Raw genomic sequence first — 24793 nt, forward strand, 5'->3', positions numbered from 1 at the left:
TCCCCATCATCTTAAGGAGAGGTAGGGGTCACCGAACTACAGGGCTGCTCGGGGGGACTCTCGGGAGGTGGTAGGAATGCCTAGTCCAGGCGACCAGAGGTCAGTCCTCCGCTATCCCAGAGTGCCTCGGATTCCGGAAGTGCTCGGCTTCCCGGAAGTGCCCGATTGGCTGACAGAGCCCAGACTCGCCGGACCGCTGCAGCTGGAGCGTTTCTAGTCTCCGGCGTGAGTGGCCGCAGGAGGTGCGGCTCCGGGTCCGGGTGGCCGTCGGGAGGGAGCTGGCGGCAGGATGATGGAGGAGGAGGAACTGGAGTTCGTAGAAGAGCTGGAAGCCGTGCTGCAGCTCACGCCCGACGTGCAGCTCGCCATCGAGCAGGTGAGCGTTCCGCCCCCCCGAGGGGAGGAGAGTGCGGAGACTGGGGCAGCTCTGGGGGTGGGACGGCGAGGAAGCTGTCTTCGGAAGGAGACGTGGGAGCTAGGCGCCAAGGGCAAGGAAAGGTTTTGAGGGGAGGTGGTGGTGGGAATGGGTTTCTCAGTGTAGAAAAGGGAGAGAGGTCTTCCTCGGCCTTGATTGACTTTGGAGGGTGAGGCGTTCTGGTGGGTTTGGGCAAAGGAGCTGTGCCTCCTGAAACGATGTACCTAGAAGAAGGGACCTCGTGGGTGGCAACCTCCGGTTTAGGGGTTGTGGGGCTGTTCTTTCATCAGGTTGGTGTCCCGATGTTCCCGGATTCTCCGTCGAGCCCCATGTGACTGACTCGGAATTCAGGGGAGGTGGGTAACCTCTGCTTTTGAAGCATATCGCAAAGCAGAGGGGAAACGGCTAAAAAAAAGAGAGAGAGAGAGACCTCCTTTACCATTTTTAAATGGTTGAGAATTTCTGCTGGTTTTTAGGTTAAAGAATATTCCCCAGGCAACTAAGCCTCTGCGCCAAAACTTCTGAACCCATGCGCAGCAGCTACTGAAACCCAGTACCTGGAGCCCATGTTCTGCCAGAAGAGAACCCACTGCAGTGAAAAGCCCTCACACTGCCACGAAGAATAGCCCCCGCTCACCACAACTGGAGAAAGCCCATGCATAGCAACAACGACCAAAAATAAATCTTAAAAAAAAAAAGGCAATTTAGACGCTTGTACAGGTTATTGTTCCCAATAAAGGGAGAAAAATCTCTCTTAAAGGAGTTGGTGTAGCAGATTTAAGAAAAGGAGGGGTGTGCCATACTTAATGATCATGGGAAGTTTTTTAAAGTAAAACATTACTACTTCTGTTACTAATAGTTAATATTTATTGAGCATTAATACTATGGGTGGTAATTTGTTTGTGTTGTCCCACTTACCTCTTGGATATGTGTTTTTCTTGGAGTGGTTGGATTACTCGCACAAAACACATTTGACACATCCTGGGAATGCCAGGGCAAAGATTTGGGTGTTCCAGCCACACTGCTCCCCACCCACCTCCATCAGCCAGAAAGAGAAATACATTTCATTTGCTTTGGACCTACTGGCCTCCAATAGAAGAAATGAATAATGCAGCCAGTTGTTTGGTGAGGGTTTTAGACGCCCCCCCCCGCCCCTTTTTCTTAGTAAGATTGAATTCTAGCATAGATTTGTCCAATACGCAGACATTAAAAAAAAAAAAAATTCACTTCCTAGAATAACTGTCTTGAGCTGGTGAAATCCAGTGCCCAGGGGATTACTTGACTGTTTTTATAATCCACCGTGTTACATGTTCTTCAAATTGCAGTGTTTTAAGGGAGTTATCTGTATTTCTCTGAAGGCAGAGGTATTCTTTCTCCTATAAAAGAGATGGATAGTTCCTGAATGCCAGCGCTCCATTTCCTAACACTGTCCGAAGAATAAAAATCGCTTCAGTGCATAGTGAATTCTACTGCTGAGACATCGTTGAGACATGGTACATTAGTCCATTATCAAGAGTCCCTTAATACAGCCGTGTCATCAACTGGCTAAATCTGCTAGTGTATAATGCTCGCTTATTTTACCTTGTCCTCGGGATTTCGTGGCTGTCTGAATACTTCTTACTGTTGCACGTTCTGTTAGTTTTACCAAGATGTTAAAATTACAAATGTTGGTAAAAATTATAGATATACTTTACCACATATTTTACTGTGCATTGGTTGTTGGCCTTGTAAAATGATAAAAAGATATGGTCTTTGCTTTCAAAGAACTTACCAACCAATTGGAAGGAAAGAATACATAAAGCAGGACAGGAGGATGATGGTGATTTTTTAATTCTCTCTCTTCATGTAGGTATTTCCAAGCCAGGATCCTCTAGATAGAGCAGATTTCAATGCTGTGGAGTATATCAACACCCTGTTCCCAACAGAGCAAGTAAGTGCTGCATTTCCTTCTTGCAATGGCTTCTGGAACATTCTGAGTATTAATGATTAGTTTGTTACACTGCATAACCTAAGGGACCTTGATAAACAAATAAGAGTTAAATTCAAGTCAGATTCCTTCGTAACCAGTTTTGGGAGGTGGTTAGATAATACCAAATACTGTTGTTGTGTCAGAGTAGAATTCTCCATGTAGTGAGCATATTAGAAATTGTACCCTTAGGTTGAAAGAGTCCATCTTGTTCCCTGCTCCCCCAGATTTTCTGTAGTAAATGGGGAAGTGGAAAGGATTTTTCAAATGTAATAGGGGAAAATGGGAGTGAGGTGTGCAGGATAAGCTTGGAGTTAGAAAGCTACTTTTATTCCTGTTTCAAGATGTAATTTCAGAACTTTGATTTCCAGCCCACCAGACTGTGGCTGGGTGTTGGCACCTGTACCCTGTGTTGTGAGGAGGAAGAGTCTTACTTATACCACTGGCAGTTGGAGTGGTGAGTAGGATAGGAGTAGTGAGTTAAGGTGAACTCAGTTTTGAACATATTTGGGCCATCCAGGTAGAAATACATAGTTGGATATTTGAGTCTGGAGCTCATAATCCCCGTAACTGTTAGTATTTTGGCATGGATCTTTCCGAAGTTTTTCTGATGAACATGCTAATTTTTAAAATAAAGTAGGAAAAAATGGTATCATACTGTGTGATTGTCCTTTTTGAGATTTCAAAAGCAACCTTTAGAGCTTCTTTTCAAGGGTTTGCTGTAGGGGGAAGCTGTGCTATGTGGCTTGTGGGATCTTAATTCCTTGGGCCCCAGCAGTGAAAGTACCAAGTTCCAACCACTGAACCATCAGGGAATTCCCTGCTGCTGCTGCTACTGCTAAGTCGCTTCAGTCATGTCTGACTCTGGGTGACCCCATAGACAGCAGCCCACCAGGCTCCCCCGTCCCTGGGATTCTCCAGGCAAGAACACTGGAGTGGGTTGCCATTTCCTTCTCCAACGCATGAAAGTGAAAAGTGAAAGTGAAGTCACTCAGTCGTGTCTGACTCTTCACAACCCCATGGACTGCAGCCCACCAGGCCTACAGTTCATCATTTTCTAATGAAAGAGGAATTCTAGGAATTAGCTGGAGATGGAAATTTGGAATTGAGTAGGTATAAAGATAGCAGTTTAAGCTACAGAAATATTTCATTTACCCCAACCTATCAAGACAGCTGACTCGCCAAAGCAAATTGTTAGATTTGAAAATCATGTATATAGGGAAACATTAGGTTCTTCCCTCTTCTTGATAAGTGTTTGTGGGTTTTTGTTTTTAAACCACTGAAGGTAGCATAAGACATTAGTTGTTCCACAGATTCAGTTATATGTCCTAATTGTATCCCCCACATCCACGATAATGTATTGTAAAGTTTCTTTAAAATTCAGAAAATTTATGACACAGGGGTACCTTTACTTCCCCAACCCCAGATTTTCACCATTTTCCAACCCAGATTCCCATGGACATTAATTAAAAGATAATAGAAAGTAACAGCATGATTTATCATTTCTTTCAACTATTGCTAGATCTTGGGCAAAACCCATCTATATATCTCGTGGACATGCAGTAAATACTTGTGAATTATGAGTTTAGACTAGTTAAAGTAGATGTCAATATATCAAGAATAAATTTAGTGACACTCTAAGGAAGAGGGTGTGTATATGTTTGTCTTGAATGGCAGCTGCTCATGGGTCTGAAGTTACCTCGAGGCAGGAGGGTGGACTAGAACAGATCCTGGATGTTTCTAACTCACCAGGTCCAGGTGGGAAGAGCTCAGGTTTCTGTATTTAACAGGGCTCCCTGGGTAGGTTCTGACACATAGCCACGTTTGGTAATGATCTAGAAAATCTTTCTAGTCTCCTAGTAGGAAACTGAAGATGATCATTTCTCATGTTTCCATTAGATGTTTGATGAGGGGAATCTGGATAACATTTATTAAAGACTAATATAATTAGGGGGCTTCCCTTGTGGATCGCCTGCAATGTTGAAGACCTGGGTTCAGTCCCTGGGTTGGGAAGATCCCCTGGAAAAAGGAATGGCTACCCACTCCAGTATTATGGCCTAGAGAATTCCACAGACTGTATAGTCTATGGGGTCACAAAGAGTCGGACACAACTGAGCGACTTTCCTTCCCTCACTATATACTTAGGAACTTTGAGAAAAAGAGTCATAGGGAGCTGTGGCTTTTTAAAAATTATTAATTTTTTGGCTGTGCTGCATCTTTGTTGCTATGAAGGCTTTTCTCTAGTTGCGGAGAGTGGGGGCCAGTCTTCAGTTGCGGTGAGCAGGCTTCTCAACGCGGTGGCTTCTCTTTGTTGTGGGGCACAGGCTCTAGGAAGCACAGGCTGCCGTGTCTGCAGTGTGCACTCAATAGCTGTGGCACCAGGCTCTAGAGCGAGGCTCGAAAGTTGTGGCGTGTGCGCTTAGTGGCTCTGCTGCATGTGGGATCTTCCTGGATCAGGGATCGAACCTGTGTCTCCTGCATTGGCAGGCAGATTCCCAAGCCACTAGGGAAGCCCCATAGGGAGCTGTTGTTAAATAATTTCTAATGGCTCCCCAAATGCTCTGCATCTGTGTCATTAAGTGAGAAAAAATAAGATGCCAAATGGCTTATCATCCTGGTTTCAGTTTTTTTTTTAAAGCCCTTCTATTTACATAGAAGAAACAGTAGAGGGCAGGGGACCAAAATGCTAATGGTGATTGTACTCAATTGGGGGTACAGGCGGATATTATGTATTTTCTGTAATTAACAAGAATTGCCTTTAGAATCAGGAAATACTTTTCAATAATTTAAACATTTTTAAATGATACAATTAAAGCATCACTACGAACAAAGCTAGTGGAGGTGATGGAATTCCAGTGGAGCTATTTCAAATCCTGAAAGATGATGCTGTGAAAGTGCTGCACTCAATATGCCAGCAAATTTGGAAAACTCAGCAGTGGCCACAGGACTTGAAAAGGTCAGTTTTCATTCCAATCCTAAAGAAAGGCAACGCCAAAGAATACTCAAACTACCACACAATTGCACTCATCTCACATGCTAGTAAAGTAATGCTCAAAATTCTCTAAGCCAGGCTTCAGCAATACATGAACCATGAACTTCCAGATGTTCAAGCTGGTTTTAGAAAAGGCAGAGGAACCAAATTGCCAACATCCACTGGATCATCAAAAAAGCAAGAGAGTTCCAGACAAACATCTATTTCTGCTTTATTGACTATGCCAAAGCCTTTGACTGTGTGGATCACAATAAACTGTGGAAAATTCTTCAAGAGATGGGAATACCAGACCACCTGACCTGCCTCTTGAGAAACGTATATGCAGGTCAGGAAGCAACATTTAGAACTGGACATGGAACAACAGACTGGTTCCAAATAGGAAAAGGAGTACGTCAAGGCTGTATATTGTCACCCTGCTTATTTAACTTATATGCAAAGTACATCATGAGAAACACTGGGCTGGAAGAAGCCCAAGCTGGAATCAAGATTGCCGGGAGAAATATCAATAACCTCAGATATGCAGATGACACCACCCTTATGGCAGAAAGTGAAGAGGAACTAAAAAGCCTCTTGATGAAGGTGAAAGAGGAGAGTGAAAAAGTTGGCTTAAAGCTCAACATTCAGAAAACGAAGATCATGGCATCTGGTCCCATCACTTCATGGGAAATAGACGGGGAAACAGTGGAAACAGTGTCAGACTGTATTTTTTGGGGCTCCAAAATCACTGCAGATGGTGACTGCAGCCATGCAATTAAGACGCTTACTCCTTAGAAGGAAAGTTATGACCAACCTAGACAGCATATTCAAAAGCAGAGACATTACTTTGCCAACAAAGGTCTGTCTAGTCAAGGCTATGGTTTTTCCAGTAGTCCTGTATGGGCGTGAGAGTTGGACTGTGAAGAAAGCTGAGCGCCAAAGAATTGATGCTTTTGACCTGTGGTGTTGGAGAAGACTCTTGAGAGTCCCTTGGACTGCAAGGAGATCCAACCAGTCCATTCTGAAGGAGATCAGCCCTGGGATTTCTTTGGAAGGAATGATGCTAAAACTGAAACTCCAATACTTTGGCCACCTCATGCGAAGAGTTGACTCATTGGAAAAGACCCTGATGCTGGAAGGGATTGGGGGCAGGAGGAGAAGGGGACGACAGAGGATGAGATGGCTGGATGGCATCACCGACTTGATGGACATGAGTTTGAGTAAACTCCGGGAGTTGGTGATGGACAGGGAGGCCTGGCGTGCTGCGATTCATGGGGTCGCAAAGAGTTGGACACGACTGAGCGACTGAACTGAACTGATGTGGAAAGACCTCCTAGTTAAATCGTTATATGAAAAAAGCATGGTGCAGGACAGTGTGCCTTAGGTACAGAAGAGCTGGTAGGTTACTATATGCTTTTAATACCTAGATCATTTCTGAGAAGGTGCAACAAAAACTCACTCAGAGGCATTGCTTCTGAGGAGGAGAATGGGAGGCAGGTAGAGGTAGAGGAAGCCTTACTTTTCACTGTTTACCTTCTTTACCTTCTGCTGTTTGAATTCTGTGTTATGCACGTGTTTTACCAACTTTAAATAGGTTACAATTTTAAATCTTTGATATAATTTCCCATTTTTAGAAAAGGTGCAAGAATAGTACAGAGAATTCATGGCTCCCCTTCTCACAGAGTCCCCAAATGTTAATATTTTAAATGCCCCCCAATTTTTTTTTCCCCTAAAGGAATGAGTTCCAGCGGAGATTAGCAAGGCAGGAACTGTTTTGCCCATTTTGCCTCTGAGGAAACAGAAACTCAGTGAGGGTAAACAGCTTGCTTGTATCCTTTCAGCAGGTTGGCAGGGGCAGAGTCATGCCAGCTCCTCCAGCGACTGAGCTCCTGTTACCACAGTGATGATTTATCCCCAGTCCGGTTTTGAAATAACAGATGGCAGTGGATTCTTCGATTAAAATAACTTCTTTTTGAACAGACTCTATGATTTCAGTACCTTAAGACCATGAAATTTTTGCACCTGGTCTTGTGTCTCTGTATATGTTCTGGTGTCTCCTAGTTTATAGTCTGTGGGAACTTGAATAGAATTTGTATCCTACTATTGTGTGAAAATGGTATAAATCTTAATTATGTTGAATTGGTTCATAGTGCTTTTCAGGTCTACTATATACTTCTGCTTCTCTGTATATCCATTCTGTTAATTTTTGAGAGTTTGATCTTGAAACTCCAACTAAAAATCTTAATTTATCTACTTAAAAAATAATTGTAATATATAGTAGAACTGTATGTAACTTTGTTCTGTATTTTCCAAATCTCCTGTAAAAGTTGTTATCATATTTTCATAATTAAAAAAAAAAAAAGTGAGACCTGGCAAAAATGAAAAAAAGCTTTCTGTTCATTGCAGTCCATAATCCCATTGCATATATTTATTGAACATTTTTATTCTGAAGGATATGACAAAAAATAAAACAATTCTATCAAAATATTAAAAGAATAAAATAACTTCTCTTTTCTGAGATTTATCTTTACCTCAGTCTCTTCTTGGATTTCTGAAAGTTCTGAGTCACCCTTGGCCTTGTCAGAACAGTAGACCAGATATGAATATCCCTATCTGATACCTCAAACACATGTGACTTGGTTTTTCTCTCTCTCTTTTCCCAAAGAAAATACTTAATGCATAATAGTAATATATTCATTTTATCATTTTTTCAAAGTTTGTTCTTTGATTGAGGTAACTGGTGTATAACACTATGTGCATGTCGCGTCTGCAGCATTGTATTCCTACTTCCCTGTCCCCTTCAGCATGCTCACCACCACAGGTTTGGTTCCTGTCCCCAGACTGTTGGTCCCTTTTACCTATTTTGCTGCCCTTCCCTCTCTGGGAACCACCACTCTGTTCTCTGTATCTGTCTGTTTGTTTTCGTTTGCCTTGTTCATTTATTTTTATTTTTGTTGTTGTTGTTATTTGTTTCTCGTATTTCACACATGAGTGAAATCATACGGTATTTGTGTTTCTCTGTCTGACTTACTTCACTTAGGATAGTACTATCAAGGTCCATCCATCTTGTGGTAAATGGCAAGATTTCATCTTGTTTTATGTGACCTGGTTCTCTTGCTAGACCTGCACCTGTCGGCTCCTGCTTCTTCCCACCAGCACAGGTTGCCAGGGGCGATTTATAAGCACAATGCCTGCATCACCTCCAGTTCCTTCTGAGGTAAAATATCTTTCGGAGGAGAGAGAAAGAGGACTTACAAAGTCATATTCGGAAACTTCAGTTAAAATGGTGCTATGAAATTGTACCGCCTCTGCTTCGCTAGGGGGCACCCTTTCTTTATGTTTTCAGCTTACTAAATTGATTCTTGTCCATTTGTTTTTACTGTCATTGTCTTAGACATAGAAATAGCTTTATTATAATTGCAGTGCATTGTCAGTACACAGCAATTAGAAAATACCCATAGGCAAAAAGAAGAAAAACTTCAAACTCCTCTTTTTCATAAATTACAGCTACTGCAAGTGATTTCATAGGCTATAGTTGTAGGAGAGGGAACCGGCATCCCACTCCAGTGCTCTTGCCTGGAGTGATCCCGGGGACGGGGGAGCCTGGTGGGCTGCCGTCTATGGGGTCGCACAGAGTCGGACACGACTGAAGCGACACAGCAGCAGCAGCAGCAGCAGAGAGTTACTAGTACAGAGTCCAACTACTAGTATTTAATTTTCCAGACTTTTTTCTAATATATTAGAAAAAAGGAAAAAAAATATTTATTTATTGACATAGAACATAATGTGGAGGAATACACAGATTCTGAGTGTACAACTTGATGAATTTTCACCAAATGCACAAAGTCAGATAACCACCACCCAGAGCAAGAAACAAAACATGAATAAAATCTCTTCTCATAACTCCTCCTTGTCCCTCCCTGTCACTGCCGCCCCCACAGTTAAGTCCTGGCTTCTAGTGCAGGAGAACAGTTTCGCTCACTTCTTCTGAGCTACATGATGAAATACAGGATACGCTCTTGTGTTTGGTGTGTGGATGTGTGCTCGCACAGCATTATGTTAGTAGGATTGATCCACGTTGTGTGTTATAATCTACATTCATTCATTGTTGTGGTCCTAAGGATTTTGGTAAATGAATTTGTCATGTTCCTTTATAGCAGGGATCAGCAAATTTCCTATAAAGGGCTAGATAGTAATTTTAGGCTTTGTGGATTATTCAGTCTCAGTTGCAGCTACTACTCAGCTCTGTCTTTGCAACTCAAAGGCAGCTGTAGATAATATGTAAACGAACGGACATGGCTGTTTTCCAATAAATTTTATTAACAAAAAATAGATTCCAGGATGGGTTTTGCAGTTGTTGTCAACTATTGCTGTACTTCCCCGTCTACCCCCGCCACACTGCACAATTTGGGATCTCTTAATTCCCCGACCAGGGATTGAACGTGGACCCTTGGCAGTGGAAGTTCTGAATCCTGACTGCTGGACCACCAGGGAATTCGCTATGCTTTTTTTTCTTTTAAGTGAAAATTGTATTGTACTGTATGATTTGTTTCTTTGAGATGTCATAAATAGCCATTATATATAAAAAAGTAACCATTTAAATAGTTCATCATTTCTTTGTGAAAGAGGAGTTCCAGGAAGTGAAATAATAGCTGGCACTTTGCCTTCTCTGTTGTAGTCTCTGGCAAACATTGATGAAGTCGTGAACAAGATTAGACTGAAAATAAGGTACGTAACATCAGGTGATTATTTTTTGTTCCACTTTATTTATTAATGGGCCTGCTGGGGCTTTGTTGCTGCTCGGGCTCTTCTTCAGTTGTGGCAGGTGGGGGCTACTCTCTGGTTGTGGTGTGCAGGCTTCTCATTGCAGGGGCTTGTTGCGGAGCCTGAGCTCTAGGGCCTTCGGGCTTCAGTAGGTGTAGTACATGGGCTCAGTGGTTGCGGCTCCCGGGCTCTGGAGCACCGGCTCAGTAGTTGTAGCACACAGGCTTAGTTGCTCCTCGGCATGTGGGATCTTCCCAGTTCAGGGACTGAACCCACGTCTCCTGCATTGGCAGGAAAATTCTTTACCACTGAGCCACCAGGGAAGCCCAACATCATGTGATTGTTAATAATGAATGAAAATATGCTCTTCATTTAGTACTGATCACCCTTATGTGTGAGAACACTGAAATCTCAGGTTCTCTGTAAGATGGTAATTTTTAAAAGAATAGTTCTTTTATCTGGGTTTCCATATGAGCCTTGTGGCAGAGAACTCATTTCTTTGATCAGTCTTCAATTATTTATTTAAAAAAAAAAGGAGTCTGTAACAGGCCATTTAGAATAGTTGATTATAAAAGGAGGCAAAAGCATTCCTGCTGTATTTTTAATGGCTTTATTTCTCTAGCTGATGTACCCTTTTTTTATATTCCCAAGGCTTAGAAATGAAGATGGACTTATATTTTTATCTATTAGCCACTTATCGGCTAACAGCATGGTCAGATATGCTGGTTGGTGTGAGTGGTGGCTGATTATTACACATTGTGATTAATCCAGGATGTCTACGGTGGTCAGCAAATGTCCTTCCTGCCATAGTCTTATTCTGGTTTATCCATGTCTGAATTTCCAGTTTTGACACGTGGTAGATACTCAAAGTTTGTTCTTTGTAATTATTATTGTAATGGTTGATGTCATAACTTTAAATAGTTTTTGTTGTTTAACTTTTGATGAGGAGAAACCTTCAGTTTGAATCCAAGCGATGATTTTTTTTTTTTCCCAGACAACCTTTGGGTTTTCAGGTAAAGACCTCTGCCATTAATATTTTGTTCAGTTGAGTACCTTAAAAAGTGCAAAGAAGCCTGTTTACTGTTTGGGCTGACTTTAACTCCAACAGTTCTAGGAGAGACCACTAAGTTGTCCAGGGTTTGCACAGAAAATGAAAATTCCCCAGTGATCCAAAAATCACTTATGAGCCAGTTATTTTCAGCTTCTCCCACTGTACATTTTTTTCCTAATGGCTTCTTCAAATGAAGGATGAAATTGACTGATATAAATTTCTCTGGTTGAAGTACCATTAAGCGGCCTCTGTTCAGCTGTAGGAGAAAGAGGAGGTGGAGGCCACAGATCTGCCTCCTGTGGTCAAGGCCCAGGCAGCAAAGCACAGATTTTGTGTATCACCTTGCTGCTTATATCTTTTAAGGGTGTTACTGACAAAGGTTTTTGTGTGGGATAATTTGAATTCTCTGGCTTGTTCCCATAAAGTTTTAGCAACTTTGTCATTTCTGGTTTACCCCATGAAAAGTATTACAAGTTATATTGGTCGTTTTGACCAGCTCTGAACATTAAATAAAAATAACCTTTAAGAAAAAAGAACAAAGATGACTCATCAGTCTGTGCTGGGCTTGGCTTCCTACACCACTGTTGCTGCCCCCTCGCTGGGGTCCAGGGCTTCGGTCTTCCTTGTATCATCCAAACTTCTTTGGTTTTTTTCTGAATAAGTAGCTGCAATCTGTAGAAACGGAGGAAAGGTTACTAGCATTTTTCTTTTGGTCAACCTAGAATTGAGATTATTTTAATGATTTGTGTCCTTTAACTCTTTTTTGCTAGGAGACTGGATGACAACATTCGAACTGTCGTAAGAGGTCAAACAAATGTGGGACAGGATGGCAGGCAAGTAAGTAACATATTCCTCCATGTTCGTTACATCCTCTGATTTCTTTAAGACCGCACAACCAACTGACCAGTACATTGATCTGCCTGCTTACAGAGCACTTTCTTACTAATCTGTCCCCTATATACAGCAGGAAGCTTGCACGACTCATCCCACTACTGGCAGAGATAGGCTGCCCAGAGCAGCCGTGAGCTGTCACTCAGCATCCCTTAGACCAGAAGCCGTACCTTGCAGCACAGCTCGCCCAAGGCCAGGCTGAAAGGCACACTGAAATGAGAAAACGGAGGTTTCCTTGTCTTTCTGCTGGGTGTCAGGTATCTCTGAGCCTCCATTCTGCTCTTTGACTTTCTGATTTATTTCTGGTCATGTTTTGTCTCCTGCTGTGATCTGTGCACACTGAAAGCCTCATGCTCTCCAAGCATGTCCCATGCTTTATGGACCTATACTTGGGTAAGTAAGTAAGTGTGGGTAAGTGTTAGCCACTCAGTCGTGTCTGACTCTTTGCGACCCCATGGACTGTAGCCCACCAGGCTCTTCCATCCGTGGAATTTTCCAGGCAAGAGTACTAGAGTGGGGTGCCATTCCTTTCTCCAGGGGCTCTTGCCAACCCAGGGATCAAACCCTGGTCTCCTGCACTGTAGGCAGATTCTTTACCTCCTGAGCCACCAGTGCTCATGTTCTTCTTTTTGCCTAAAAGGCACGTTCTCCTTTTTTTCTTCCAGCAGCTTCATTCTGAAATCTTACCCAGCTCAGATACTACTTCTTTTATGAAATTTTCTGTTCTGCTCAACTGATATACCAAAGGAATCAGAATATTAGAAATTCAAGTCCATAGGGGAGTTGAAACTCATCTGGTCATCTCTTCTCATTTCATAGATGAGAAAGTCGATCCCAGCAGCCATCAGTTAGAGGTAGAGTCTTTCTGCCCACAAACCCCCACAGGCCCTGGCCCCTGCTTTTCTGACTTACAGTGAGCACATCTTGTCCCTTTGGCTAGTATGTAAGCTGCTTGAAACCAAAACAGTATCTTTCTCATCTTGGTGTTTCTCAGAATGCAAAGTCCACCTGCCATAACGTTTTATTCAACTGTATTAAATATTTGGTCTGTGGGAGATTATCTAGTATTTGTAAATTAACGAAAGCCCTCTACCAGAAAACGTCACTGGGACCAGTGTGTGTGTCCCTTTAAAGACGTTTAAAACTTGACTGGTGCTTGACCAGTCCCGGCTGTCTACCATTTGAAATAATAACACTGCTGTTTAGCGTGTTTCCGCCTGTATTTAGAAAGGCTCACTAGAAACCCTGAAATACTTCAGAGATTCGCAGGTATTTACAGTGTTGAGAATGTGAAAATAAAGTGAATCATCCATCAGGACTTTTTACTGGGTGACACTGTGTAGATATTATACCTTTCAGTTATTTCTGTTCTAACCTGTGATGACAAACAGGCGGTCTTGGAAAGCAGGCCCTGAGGTAGGTGGCCTGGAGGAGAGTCGGCCCTCTCCACCTTCACTTATTAATAGGTTGCTGCAGCAAGGCAGGTCGTATTTCAGAGAGCAGCGCCACATTTTCAAGAATGTTTAGATAGCATTTCAATCTGTGATGGAATTTCGTGTTCGTCTCCTTAGAATCCAGACAGAAAGGAAGCCCAGGAGAAGTAATTGCTTTTCCTGTCATCCCCTCCATCTGTGTTTTCCAACAGTTTGTAATGCAAGCTGAAGGAGAGACTTTTTTTTTTTTTTCCAGAGAGCTTTTGAGTCCTATCCTTGTCAACTCATAGGGGTGAAAAAGCCTTAGTGTCCAGCCCCACTAGCCAGTGGTTTGCTGAAGAGAGGCTCCATCTGACTGGCATAGACTCAGGAGAATTACGGATGTTCCAAAACATTGGACTTTATAGGTCAAGAGTCCTTGGTTCCCTCTTCACTGGAACAGAGGAAACTCTGCCCTCAGAAAACTTGTTTCCGAAGTTTCTAGGGAACACTCAGAAGGGGAGAGCAGAAACGTGGACAAAAGGAAGTTTTCCTTTCATCCATCTCCTCTTGATTGTGCGCACCCAGGACAGATATGCTTTGTCATCTGTGTAAATAAGAGGAAAGTGTTGACTTCACATTCATGGTGTCTTCAAAGATGTCTTTTGCAGAAAAGGTCCTTCTGGAAAGCAGTGTTTCTGACTCCAAAATTATTTGTGGAGAGGAAGCGATTTAGAAACTGAAGACACAGTGAGGCAGTTTCTTTAGTTTCCTGACGTTTCTGAAACGCCCACCTCCTGGTTAGCACTCTGCTGCGCGTGTTGGAGAGCCTTCCATGTCGACCACCTCCTAGGTGGGCGGACTTGAAGTGGTCTAGTCCATGACCTTTTCTAATCAGAATGTGCTCTTACGAAGCTAATACAGCTCAGAATTCTCCCAGTTTTTATCTGTTGAAATCATCAGGCAAAAGCTTTAATTAAATACCCACATGTTTGAAACTTTGTGGATGAGATGAGTCAATACAGTAAGCACGTGAGCCGATACGCTTTGAAACTTAACTTCCACAGCTTCCCAAGCGTTGAAATGGACAGCTTGAACAGAGGTAGAAAGAGAGGTGACTAGAGGAGTGGGTTAGAAGAAGAAAAAGTTTGCATGTGAAATTTCAAGAGTGGCCAGACCTTGATCAGTTCCTAGTCAGCTCACTGAGAATCACCAAGAGAGGGTCAGTCCCAGGACTTCCTTCAGTCTCTTGTGTGGAGCTTGTCTATAATGTAACTATTGCACCAAAGCAAGACTAAGATTTTGGAGGGGAGGAAAATTATTGCCATCTTCAGCTCTGCTCACTCAAACTTTGATTTGGAAGAAGCATATAAGATCATTGTAGAACCACCTCCCACTCAGTTCAGGAATCCTTTCTATGACATCTCTGACATTTCATTATCCTGCTTCTGCTTGGATACTTGCAGTGATGGGCAGCTCACTATTTTGTTATTCCACAGGACCATTTGTTCCAGTTTTGTACAGCTTTAATTGGAAGAAACTTCTTTTTTTTTAATTTATTTATGTGGCTGCTCCAGATCTTAGTTGCAGCACAAGAGATCTTCTGTCTTCATTGGGGCATGCAAGATCTTTAGTCACAGCATGTGGGCTCTACTTCCTGACCATGGATCAAACCCAGGCCCCTTGCATTGGGAGCCTGGATTCTTAGCCACTAGGGTGTCCCCATCTCTTCTTGATTTCAGGAGACTTTTGCCTTCAGTTCTCTGCTGGGTTCAGAGAAGTTTTGATTTTGCTTTATTCTTTTTCTCATTGTTAATTTAAGAGCAACACTCTTTCCAGCTTTCTGCATCCTGGCAAAAACACAACTGACCAGTGGCTTTTAATGTAGTTTAGTATCAGAAGTTCAGTAATAAGATTTCAGATTCCACACTGCAATCAGTCTTTAAGAATCTACCACTTTTCCTCAAAAAACTTAGATTTACCCTACAAAACCAGCAATATATCCAAAGAGAACACTTTGAAAAAGATAACATGTCCCTCAGTGTTCACGGTATTATTTACATAGCCAAGATATGGAAGCTACCTAAGATATTGATCCATAGATGAGTGGATAAAGAAGATGTGAAATACACACACACACACACACACACACACACACGGAATACTACTCAGCCATGAAAAAGAGAACAACAAATTTGCCATTTGCAACAACATGGGTAGACCCAGAGGATACTATATTTAGTGAAACAAGACAGAGAAAGACAAGTACTACATGTTATCACTTATATGTGGAGTCTAAAAAATAAATGAATATAACAAAACAGAAACATACCTACAGATATAGTGGTTACTGTATCTCCCCACAGATACAGTGGGGAAAGAGAAAGGGAAGGGAAAGAAATGTGTGCGTGCTAAGTCGCTTCAGTTGTGTCCGACTCTTTGCGACCGCATGGACTGTAGGCTGCCAGGTTCTTCTGTCCATGGGATTCTCCAGGCAAGAATACTGAAGTTGCCATGGTTTGCCATGGGTTGCCATGCCCTCTTCCAGGGGATCTTCCCAGGGTCAAAACAGGAATAAGGAATTAAGAAGAACAAACTAGTTTGTGTAAAACAAGTAAGCTATAAGGATAGTGTACAGCTCATGGAATATAACCAATATTTTGTGGACTACAATCTATAAAATTTCTGAGTCAGTTATAGAGACTTGAAATTAATATAATATTGTAAATCAGCTATACTTCAGTTTAAAAAAAGAATCTACAGCTTTTCAAGTTTTGCTGTAGTTTGAAAAACGATTATCCACTGAAAAGGATATTAAAATATTGCTTTCTTTTTTAACTGCCAATCTGTGTGAAGCCAGATTTTTATCATATTTTTCAACTAAAACAACACATCACAACAGATTCAATCCAGAAGCATATATGAGAGTCCAACTGGTGTCTGTTAAAATGTATACCAAAGATGTTTGCAGAGGTATGAAATAGTGCCACCCTCTCAAATTTGTTTGGAAGAAATACAGTTATTTTTCTTAAAAGCATGTTATTTATATTAACATGTAATGGGTTTATTATTTTTTTTAATGGATTAATAAATGTTTTTTAAATTTCTCAGTTTTAGTTTCCAGTATGGTATATATTCATAGCTGTAACCCACATAAACAAAATCTCTTTGGGATCCTCAGTAATATACTCGATAGGAGTATAAAGAGATCCTGAGATTTAAACATTTTTAGAAATGCTGTTAATAGTATTTCAGTGTTCGGTAAGTAGGAATGAGAGGCAGTTTGCTCTTGATTTTAGTGACAGTGAGTGTTCATATACTTGTTCATTCACTTATACAGAAAGTTAGTGCTTTCTCCATGGTGGGCTCTGTTCCAGGGCCTGGGGATAATACAGTGAACAAAACAAAGGTCCTTCTCTAGAGGTGATGCTGAATGTGTCCGTCTCTCGTTTCCAAATTTTGTGTGAAGGACATATCCTCATGACCTTGGTTCACCAACCCTGTTTGCCAGAAAAAGAGATGTTGAATTTTATTATATGCATTCCCTTCTTCTTCTTTTTAAATATTTATATGCTTATCTGGTTGTTCCCGGTTGTAGTTGTGGCACACAGCGTCTTTAGTTGTGGCGTGGGAACTCTCAGTTGTGCACGTGGGATCCAGTTCCCTGACCAGGGGTTGAACCCAAGCCCCCTTTGCATCTTCTTCAGATGTGAGCATATGGTTTTTCCATTTGGTGATTAGCTTAGTGTTGTTTTAAGTATTTAACCCTCCTTAAATACCTACCGGATCATGGTGTTTTGTCCTTTTTTGTTGAATTCTGGCATGATTATCTTGGATTCCCATTCCTGTTCAAAAACTTCATTCCTTTTTCACAACCGAATAATATTCCACCGCATATACATGTCACGTTTTGTTTACCCACTCGTGTGTCCCTGGCCCAGTGCCATAATGAGCACTGACATACAAATATCTGTTTGAGTCCCTGCTTTCATTTCCTTACAGTACATACCCAGGTGTGGAATGGCTGGATCACGTGGTCACTTTTTAATCATTTCAATATTTAATCTCTTTGGAAACATTTTTCCCATATTGTTCTGGACTTTAATAATATATGTTTCCTCTTGACAAGCATATGGTCCTGTTTTGTTTTCATTTAACACATATGGACAGTGTGCTTCAGATTAGTTATAGGCTTAAGTGTTTGTGTTCAGTACCTAACAATAATGTTGCTGCCCTCTTCAAAACAAAACTGCCAGGATGATGTCTTTTAGTTAGCATGTCCAGCAGTTGGACTATTTCCTTCCTGACCTTAGAAATACATCAAGTCCCACTTGTGTGCAACACGATTATTGAAAATGGTTTTAGGAAAATAGTATTGCCAAGAAGGAACACTGAAGCTTATTATTCTTCTGAGCCATCTCCATGTAAATTGGCACTCTTCAGGAGCCAAGAAAGAAGGTCAAGCATAGCTTTTGCCATCTGCTTGTTTCCATGTTAAGGGCAGTCACAGCTTTAAACTAGAGTCTCCACATCTAAGGAGGAAAATGTCATTCATCACAACCGTAGCTGCTCTGGCCAGGTTACTCTTACTTTTGACTGCTAGCTGTTAGTGATGGAAGGAAAATTCCATCCTTAGTCTGTTTACCCATTAGAAAAATCGTAGTATAACTGCTGACAGGGTGAAGATTTCTGGGTTTTAGATCCCTGACAGAAGTCATCCAGGTGTGTTTAAACAATGAATGGGAATTTGAAACTCTGTTACTTCATGTAAGAACTTGACCTCCTTTTTCCCTCTCCCCTCTTTCATCCATGGAAATACAGAATTTAGAGCAGCATGAATTTGGTTCTTTGGTGGTTCTGTCAACATTTCCATTCATAAATCCCTGTTTTCAGGAGTCTGTAACATAGCTATAAAATCGCCTTTGCTCTAGTTTGGACTCCGAGGTCTCTGGAAGGAGATTAGTTTTGCAAAACCAGAGGTAATGCCTTTTTAGTCTGTTTTGGTTTGGTGTTCTGTAGTTGTCTAAATCAAAGCTCTAAAATTCATACAGCATTGGATCACATGCCAGCATTTCTGGGTTTTGTTTCCATGTAATATTGTGGACCCTCTGAGCAGATGCCATGTTCACCTCTGTGTTATATGACACCTAGAATTTGCATGTTGGGCAATCTACATAAGTGTCACTCTCATAACAGCCCCTGACCAGAGGAGGGTGTTTGCTCTAGAGATATACTTACTGACAGGTAAATCTGATGGTCCAAATGCCATCTTTTATAAAACAGAAGAGGTAAATTGAAGGAGTCTTTATTCCATCTCTGATCTAGTTAGTGACCCTTGTCTTCTTGTCACACTTCTGAATTTTCTTGTTCTTAGTCACATGACAGCAGTAGGGATAGATAGCCAACTGTTATTCACATGATAATATCACTTATGCTAGGCCAGGTGCTACACTTTCTTTTTCATTGAATACTTGGAGATACTGATATTTGGAGATTTGGGTTTCTCAGTTAGCATCTTGTGGTCCAGTTTGAGTACACTTGTCAACCCTGTGGTTATTCAGATCTCTAGAAGGAAGACTGGAGGCCTAATGTGTCATTCTCAATTGATTCACTATAAGTGAAGGCACATTTTGAGTTGCTTAGACAGAAGGTATGTTTTTACTTTTTTGTCTTAATCTGCAATGCTAATGTTTTATTACAAGATAACCTTGTTTATTTTGAGGAATTCCCTGTGGCAGTCCAGTGGTTAGGACTCGGCGCTTTCACAGCCAGGGCCCAGGTTCGATCCCTGGTCAGGGAACTAAGATCCCACAAGCCACATGGCCAAAGAAAACCTCCCCAAAACAAATAAACATGTTTCTCTTACATTCTGCAAAATGTTGCATCAATTACTTCATCCTCACGAAGATGTGCATTAGGCCACCTAGATGTTACTCTCCCTGTTTTACAGGTGCGGGAACAGGCTCACATCTGTGTTATGACTTGCCCCAGAGCACACTGGGTGAGCTATTAATAACAAGGGATTTAGAGTTTCTTTTTTTGGCTGTGCCAAGTCTTTGCTGCAGCATATGGGCTTCTCTAGTTGTGGCATGCAGCCTCAGCAGTTGTGCCACAGGGGCTTAGTTGCCCACAGCATGTGGGGTCTTAGTTCCCCAACCAGAGATGGAACCCATATCCCTTGCATTGGAAAGCAGGTTCTTAACCACTGGACCACCAGGGAAGTCCCAGTGTCCAGATCTTCTGGATAGGTACACACATACCGGTGTGTACCAAATTCTCTTTTTTTAAACAGTGACAAATTTAAAAAGCAGATTCGGGAACCACTTTTTCTCCACTGTGGAACCTGAAAAGTTAACTGGTTCACAGGGGAGTCCAGACAGTGACCTTGACTGTGGCCTCGTTAACCATCTGGGCCCCTCTCAGCATGAAAAAGCTGGACTAGGAGAAGAGCTCCAGGCAGGCAGGAAGGGAGAACTGAGTATTGACTGCTTACCTGTGGTCCTGAGCACAGGGTAGCCAATCCTGAGGGAAGTGGAACAGGGAGAGACAGTCTTCCAGATGAAGCCTGCAGTTGTGGTGGTAGGAGGGGAGCGTAGCCTAAAGGGCTTTGATACAGAAAGTGTGGAAGTGTTAGTCGTTAGGTCATGTCTGACTCTTTGCAACCCCATGGACTATAGCCCACCAGGCTCCTCTGTCCATGGGGTTCTCCAGGCAAGAACACTGGAATGGGTTGCCATGCCTTTCTCTGGAGATCTTCCCAACCCAGGGATTGAACCTGGGACTCCTGTGTTGCAGGCAGATTCTTTACTGTCTGAGCCACCTGGGAAGAAGGGAACTATAAAAAAAATCAGCCGAAGGAACATCCAGAAGGCAACCCTGAATGAAGACCATAGTATAGATGAGCATTTGTTACTCAGTGACTGCAGTTGGATGTGATGGTAAAATATGGAGGATTTGAATTTAACTTAGCAACTGGGAAGTCCTAGCAGGAAGTAGTCCTTTGTTAAACCTGAGCAGATTGTTCCTTTAAATGTGCCCCATCTTCTAAAGTATTGAATTTCTGTACCTTTTATTCAGCAAAAGCAGCTGAGACTCTTGTTTGAACTTTTCCTTCCCCAGCTGCATTTGGAGTTGCTGCTTTAAATGTGCTCATCCTCAGGGGTTACATTTCATCAAAGGAAGCTGTGCTTGAGTACATTCCCCCCACCCCGCTATTTCAGGGCAAACAGATTTTAAGTTATGGGCGATAACAGATATACGCAGAATTGTAAAATGTAAATGTTTAGTCTTGTTTGGGTACTGCTGAGTTTGTGTCCCAGCCCCGTCTTAGGACTTTAACTTCTGGCTTGTTTCCTAAACACAATAAAAATGAACCCTTTGGTTCACATCTTTGGGGATGTGGTTTGCAGAAATCATAAATTAAAGTAACTTAGGTGGAACAGAGCCTTTTAACAAATAAGGTGAAAATTACTCCTTTTGCCCTTTACATTCTTTTGGTTCCCAAACTTGGAAAGAAATCTGCGCTTTGAATAAAGCCTCTTTATACCCAGGGTTTCTGAATGGGCTGTGGAAGAATTTGTATTAGCATCTAGTGCTTCGCCGCTGATGGGTGCCCATCTGGCATTTGACCGGGGCTGCCAGACCTGGAAGGTACCTGGTGTGTTCGAGGCCTCAGAGGATCGTGATGCTGTGCACATGCAGCCATCCACGGCAGTGAGATTCCTGGAGCTTCTGCTCCTGTTTGGCTCGATCTTGGGGCACAGGCTGCATTGTTTTTATTGCTGAGACTTTTTTAAAGCACCTCTTCTTCAGCTAGGGATGCTTTGTTTCCATAGCAACAGTTCTCAGTGGTGCCAGGCCAGCCAACAGTGTCAGAAGAAGAGCCATTCCATACTCACCCCTAGATGTCTGCCTTTAGTGGATGTCCAGGGTGCCCCTGTTTAGGCCTCATCAGATATGGTCGCCCTTTGCAATGTTTTCGTGGAATCCCTTGCTTTCCAAATGATTCTGGCATTTATACCTCTTTCTATTGATCTCATCTTCTAGTTACTTCTATTGATATTTCTTGTGTATCCCTCACAAGCTCTTTAAAGATACGTCCCCCATCTAGCAATCTTTTTCTCTCAGTATCTAGCTTTAGTATAGGCAATAGACACTCACTTTTTATTGACGGGGTGAGCAAGAGATTGAAGTTTTCTTCCCCTGGAGAATGGCTCATTTGCAACATGATTTGGCGAGATCATCCCCAGATCCTTGAGCCGCCCTTCTGTGTGCCCTGCAGATGTTGGACTTAACCAGCCTACTTGCAAAGCTCTAAAATATGGGTCATCAGCCTTCGTTCTTAGAGGGATAGTCTCATCTGAAATGTCACAGTCCATCTGGGAAACCAGGGAATAATAATAATTACCATTAGTAGCCCCACTGATGAACTGAGGCTTCCATCAGGACTCTCTGGGTGACAAAAGACAAAGTCCAGTTCAGACTGGCTTAGGCGAAAGGATCGCCTGGAAGGCTCTATTTATTTATTTATTTGGCTGAGCTCCTGGTCTTAGTTGTGGCATGTGGGATCTACTTCCCTGACCAGGGATCAAACCCAGGGTCCCTGCACAGGGATTGTGGAGTCCTAGCCACTAGACCACCAGGGGAGTCCCTGGAAGGCTAACTGTGTCGTTTTGAATAGCCTGTGAAAGAATAGTGTTGCTGCCAGGCTTATCAAACAACGGAAGGTGGCCCTGGAATATGGCCCTGGATCTTTCTGGGTCTGTCTCTCCAGGTGTCAGCTTCATCGTCTCGACCTGGAGACCAGCTACCATCTACCCTAATTTCACATCCTAGGGCTACCTTCACCAGAGAGAGATGAACTTTGTTTCCCAATTCATTGTGGAAAATCACAGGTCTGCCTCTGGGACAGCCAACTCTGTTAGAACATAGAGGAAAACTCCCAGGAGGAAGGCAATGTACTGAGTAAACAGTACCCAAGGTGTTCACTGCTAAGCCCTGTTTTCCTTCCTGACAAGTCTTTGGGTTGGGACTATTGTCCTTGTTCTAGGGATGATGAGTCTGTGCCTCTTTGATGCTGAGGTTGAGTGGCTGGACAGAAATCATGCAGTAAGTGGCAAGACTGGCATTTGAATCCCTGTCTGCTGGTTCAAGAACCCCCTGCTTTTTTACTAATACTGTGCATGGCCTTTCCAAACAATAGGAAGGGAACTGACAGATGGAAAGTTGAACAAAAGAAATGATAGCAGAGTAAGTGGGAAAATATCATTTTCTTTCCAGTCACCTTGAACATTAGCCCCTTACTTTTTTTTCAGAGAACTTAAAGCCATATCAGTTCTGAAAATGAGCAGCCTCTTCCTCCTTCCTGTGGTGGCAGCAAATGGGATCTCAGTTTTCAATCTCTGAAAGGCTGCCCATGGACTCACAGGATAAAGGCAGTATACTTCTCTCAGAGTGAAATTAGATGCATCTAGGAGCCAGAGGGGAGGTTAATTTCTCTAAGCATTTTCATTGGCTCAGGTCCTCTCCGTCTACACAGGTGGCAGACAACAGTGCTGGGGGGAGGAGGGGGGTGCGGGGGGAAGGAGGTGAAAAAAGAAGGAATCACTGAGGTCTGTGCCAGGTTCCACACTGCTTATCTTCCATGCCCATGACCTAGTGAGGCTTAGGTAGACCATTCAGCACCTGCTTCAGGAGGCAAGGAAAATTAAGAATAATGGTTACAGTCAATAATGCACAAAAATACAGGGATACCATAACTGATTCTGCTGAGTCTTCTAGGCCAGCTCAGTGGGTTGCCTTGAATCTCCCATTTGCAGAGTCTCAGTCAGTAAAGAGGATGGCCACAGTCACTGCTTCCTAATAGCATCCTCGGATGCAGGCTGCAGCCACGCTCCAGTGCTTAATTCAGAAACTCCGCTAAGGGTGGATTGAAAGCAGACATTTTTGGTGATTAGTTCTGTTTTTAATCCACAAACGGCCTGGAATGGAAAAGTAAGCCACATTTTATTTTAATGAGTGTCTAGGGGCAGTGCCAGAATCATTCTTTCAGCACGTTTTCTCATTAGCTAGGTATAAAAACATTTTAGGGTCATTTAAAAGTAAAGTCTTGACCTTCTGTAGGTCCTAGGATATTTCCAACTACAAAACACTCCTCCTCCAGGGTGATTGATTATTAGATATCAAATATTAGGGTAGGTGTTGAGAATGGACTTGCTTGATGGAGTGAATACTTCAGAAGAACCTTTTGGACTCTGGAAAATGAATTATATTAAATTTCCTCAACTTCAGTACATTGTTATAACAAGCAAAAGTATTCCAGCCTGAAAACAAACAAAAAAATCTGGCAGACAGTTTATCTTTCTTTAAGACTGTGAAATGTAAGATGGTGTGAGTCTTACTTCTTTGCTGAAAAAGTGGTGCCTTAAGCAGAGACAGTTCTGGTAGGATGCCAGATGGAGAAGAAGAGAGAAAGAGAGACAGAAACCCTTTCTCTGAGAAAGGACTGTGGAAACTTCTCCAGACCTGAGATCGAAGCATAGGATGTGGCCCTTCTTGCCTTTCCTTTCACTGAATGTCATGTGTTTTAGAGGATTTGGGTGGAGAACACTTTGGCTTTAATCCCATCAGCGCATCCTTAGACCATGATGTGACCAACAAGATCACAGAACTGGATGCACAATTCTGTGCAATTGGATGCTGTGCTACAAAAAGTAAGCCTTTTTTGATGGGAACTTGCCAGCAGGGGCCTCTGCAGTGCTTTCTCACACAATGGCCAAACATTTTTTTTAGAAGGTCCAGTAGGTTGAGAATTTACTCACTTCTGGCAGCATTGGGGGCCTTAGACTTTACATTAGCCAAATAGATAACAGTTACAGAAAGTGGGATGCTGTGGTTTTGAACCATTGCTTACAGTGGTGCCTGGAGTTAGGGAGGGCTGTGCTCATCCAGAGCAGTAACTCAGCACTGCTGCTCTTCTGAGAAGTACCCCACGGGATTTATAGTGAAGTCGCTCAGTCGTGTCCAACTCTTTGTGACCCCATGGACTGTAGCCTACCAGGCTCCTCTGTCCATGGGATTTTCCAGGCAATAGTACTGGATTGCCATTTCCTTCTCCAGGGGATCTTCCCAACCCAGGGATCAAACCCGGGTCTCCCACATTGTGGGCAGATACTTTACCGTCTGAGCCACCAGGGAAGCCTGTTGGCAAATATTTGTCAAGTTCTAACTATGCTCCAGCTTTGGTTAGATGCTGTAGTAGAGGTGAAAGCAGTGAAAGTTATTTGTTCAGTTGTGTCCAGCTCTTTGCAACCCCATGGACTATAGC

At 42.6% G+C, this 24793-nt stretch overlaps 1 protein-coding gene across 1 annotated transcript in view; it reads left to right on the top strand.

Moving 5' to 3' along the window:
• Positions 1-144: 144 nt before the first annotated feature.
• Positions 145-24793, top strand: part of VPS53 (VPS53 subunit of GARP complex) — a 125313-nt gene continuing 100664 nt past the window's right edge. The window contains exons 1-4 of the mRNA XM_061389534.1: positions 145-376; positions 2265-2345; positions 10028-10077; positions 11935-12001. Of these exons, the coding sequence (XP_061245518.1) occupies positions 290-376; positions 2265-2345; positions 10028-10077; positions 11935-12001 (285 nt within the window). The 5' untranslated portion in view covers positions 145-289. The remainder of the gene's footprint in view (positions 377-2264; positions 2346-10027; positions 10078-11934; positions 12002-24793) is intronic.

The sequence above is a fragment of the Bos javanicus genome, chromosome 19 (assembly GCF_032452875.1).
Source record: "Bos javanicus breed banteng chromosome 19, ARS-OSU_banteng_1.0, whole genome shotgun sequence".
NCBI classification, from domain to species: Eukaryota; Metazoa; Chordata; class Mammalia; order Artiodactyla; family Bovidae; genus Bos; species Bos javanicus.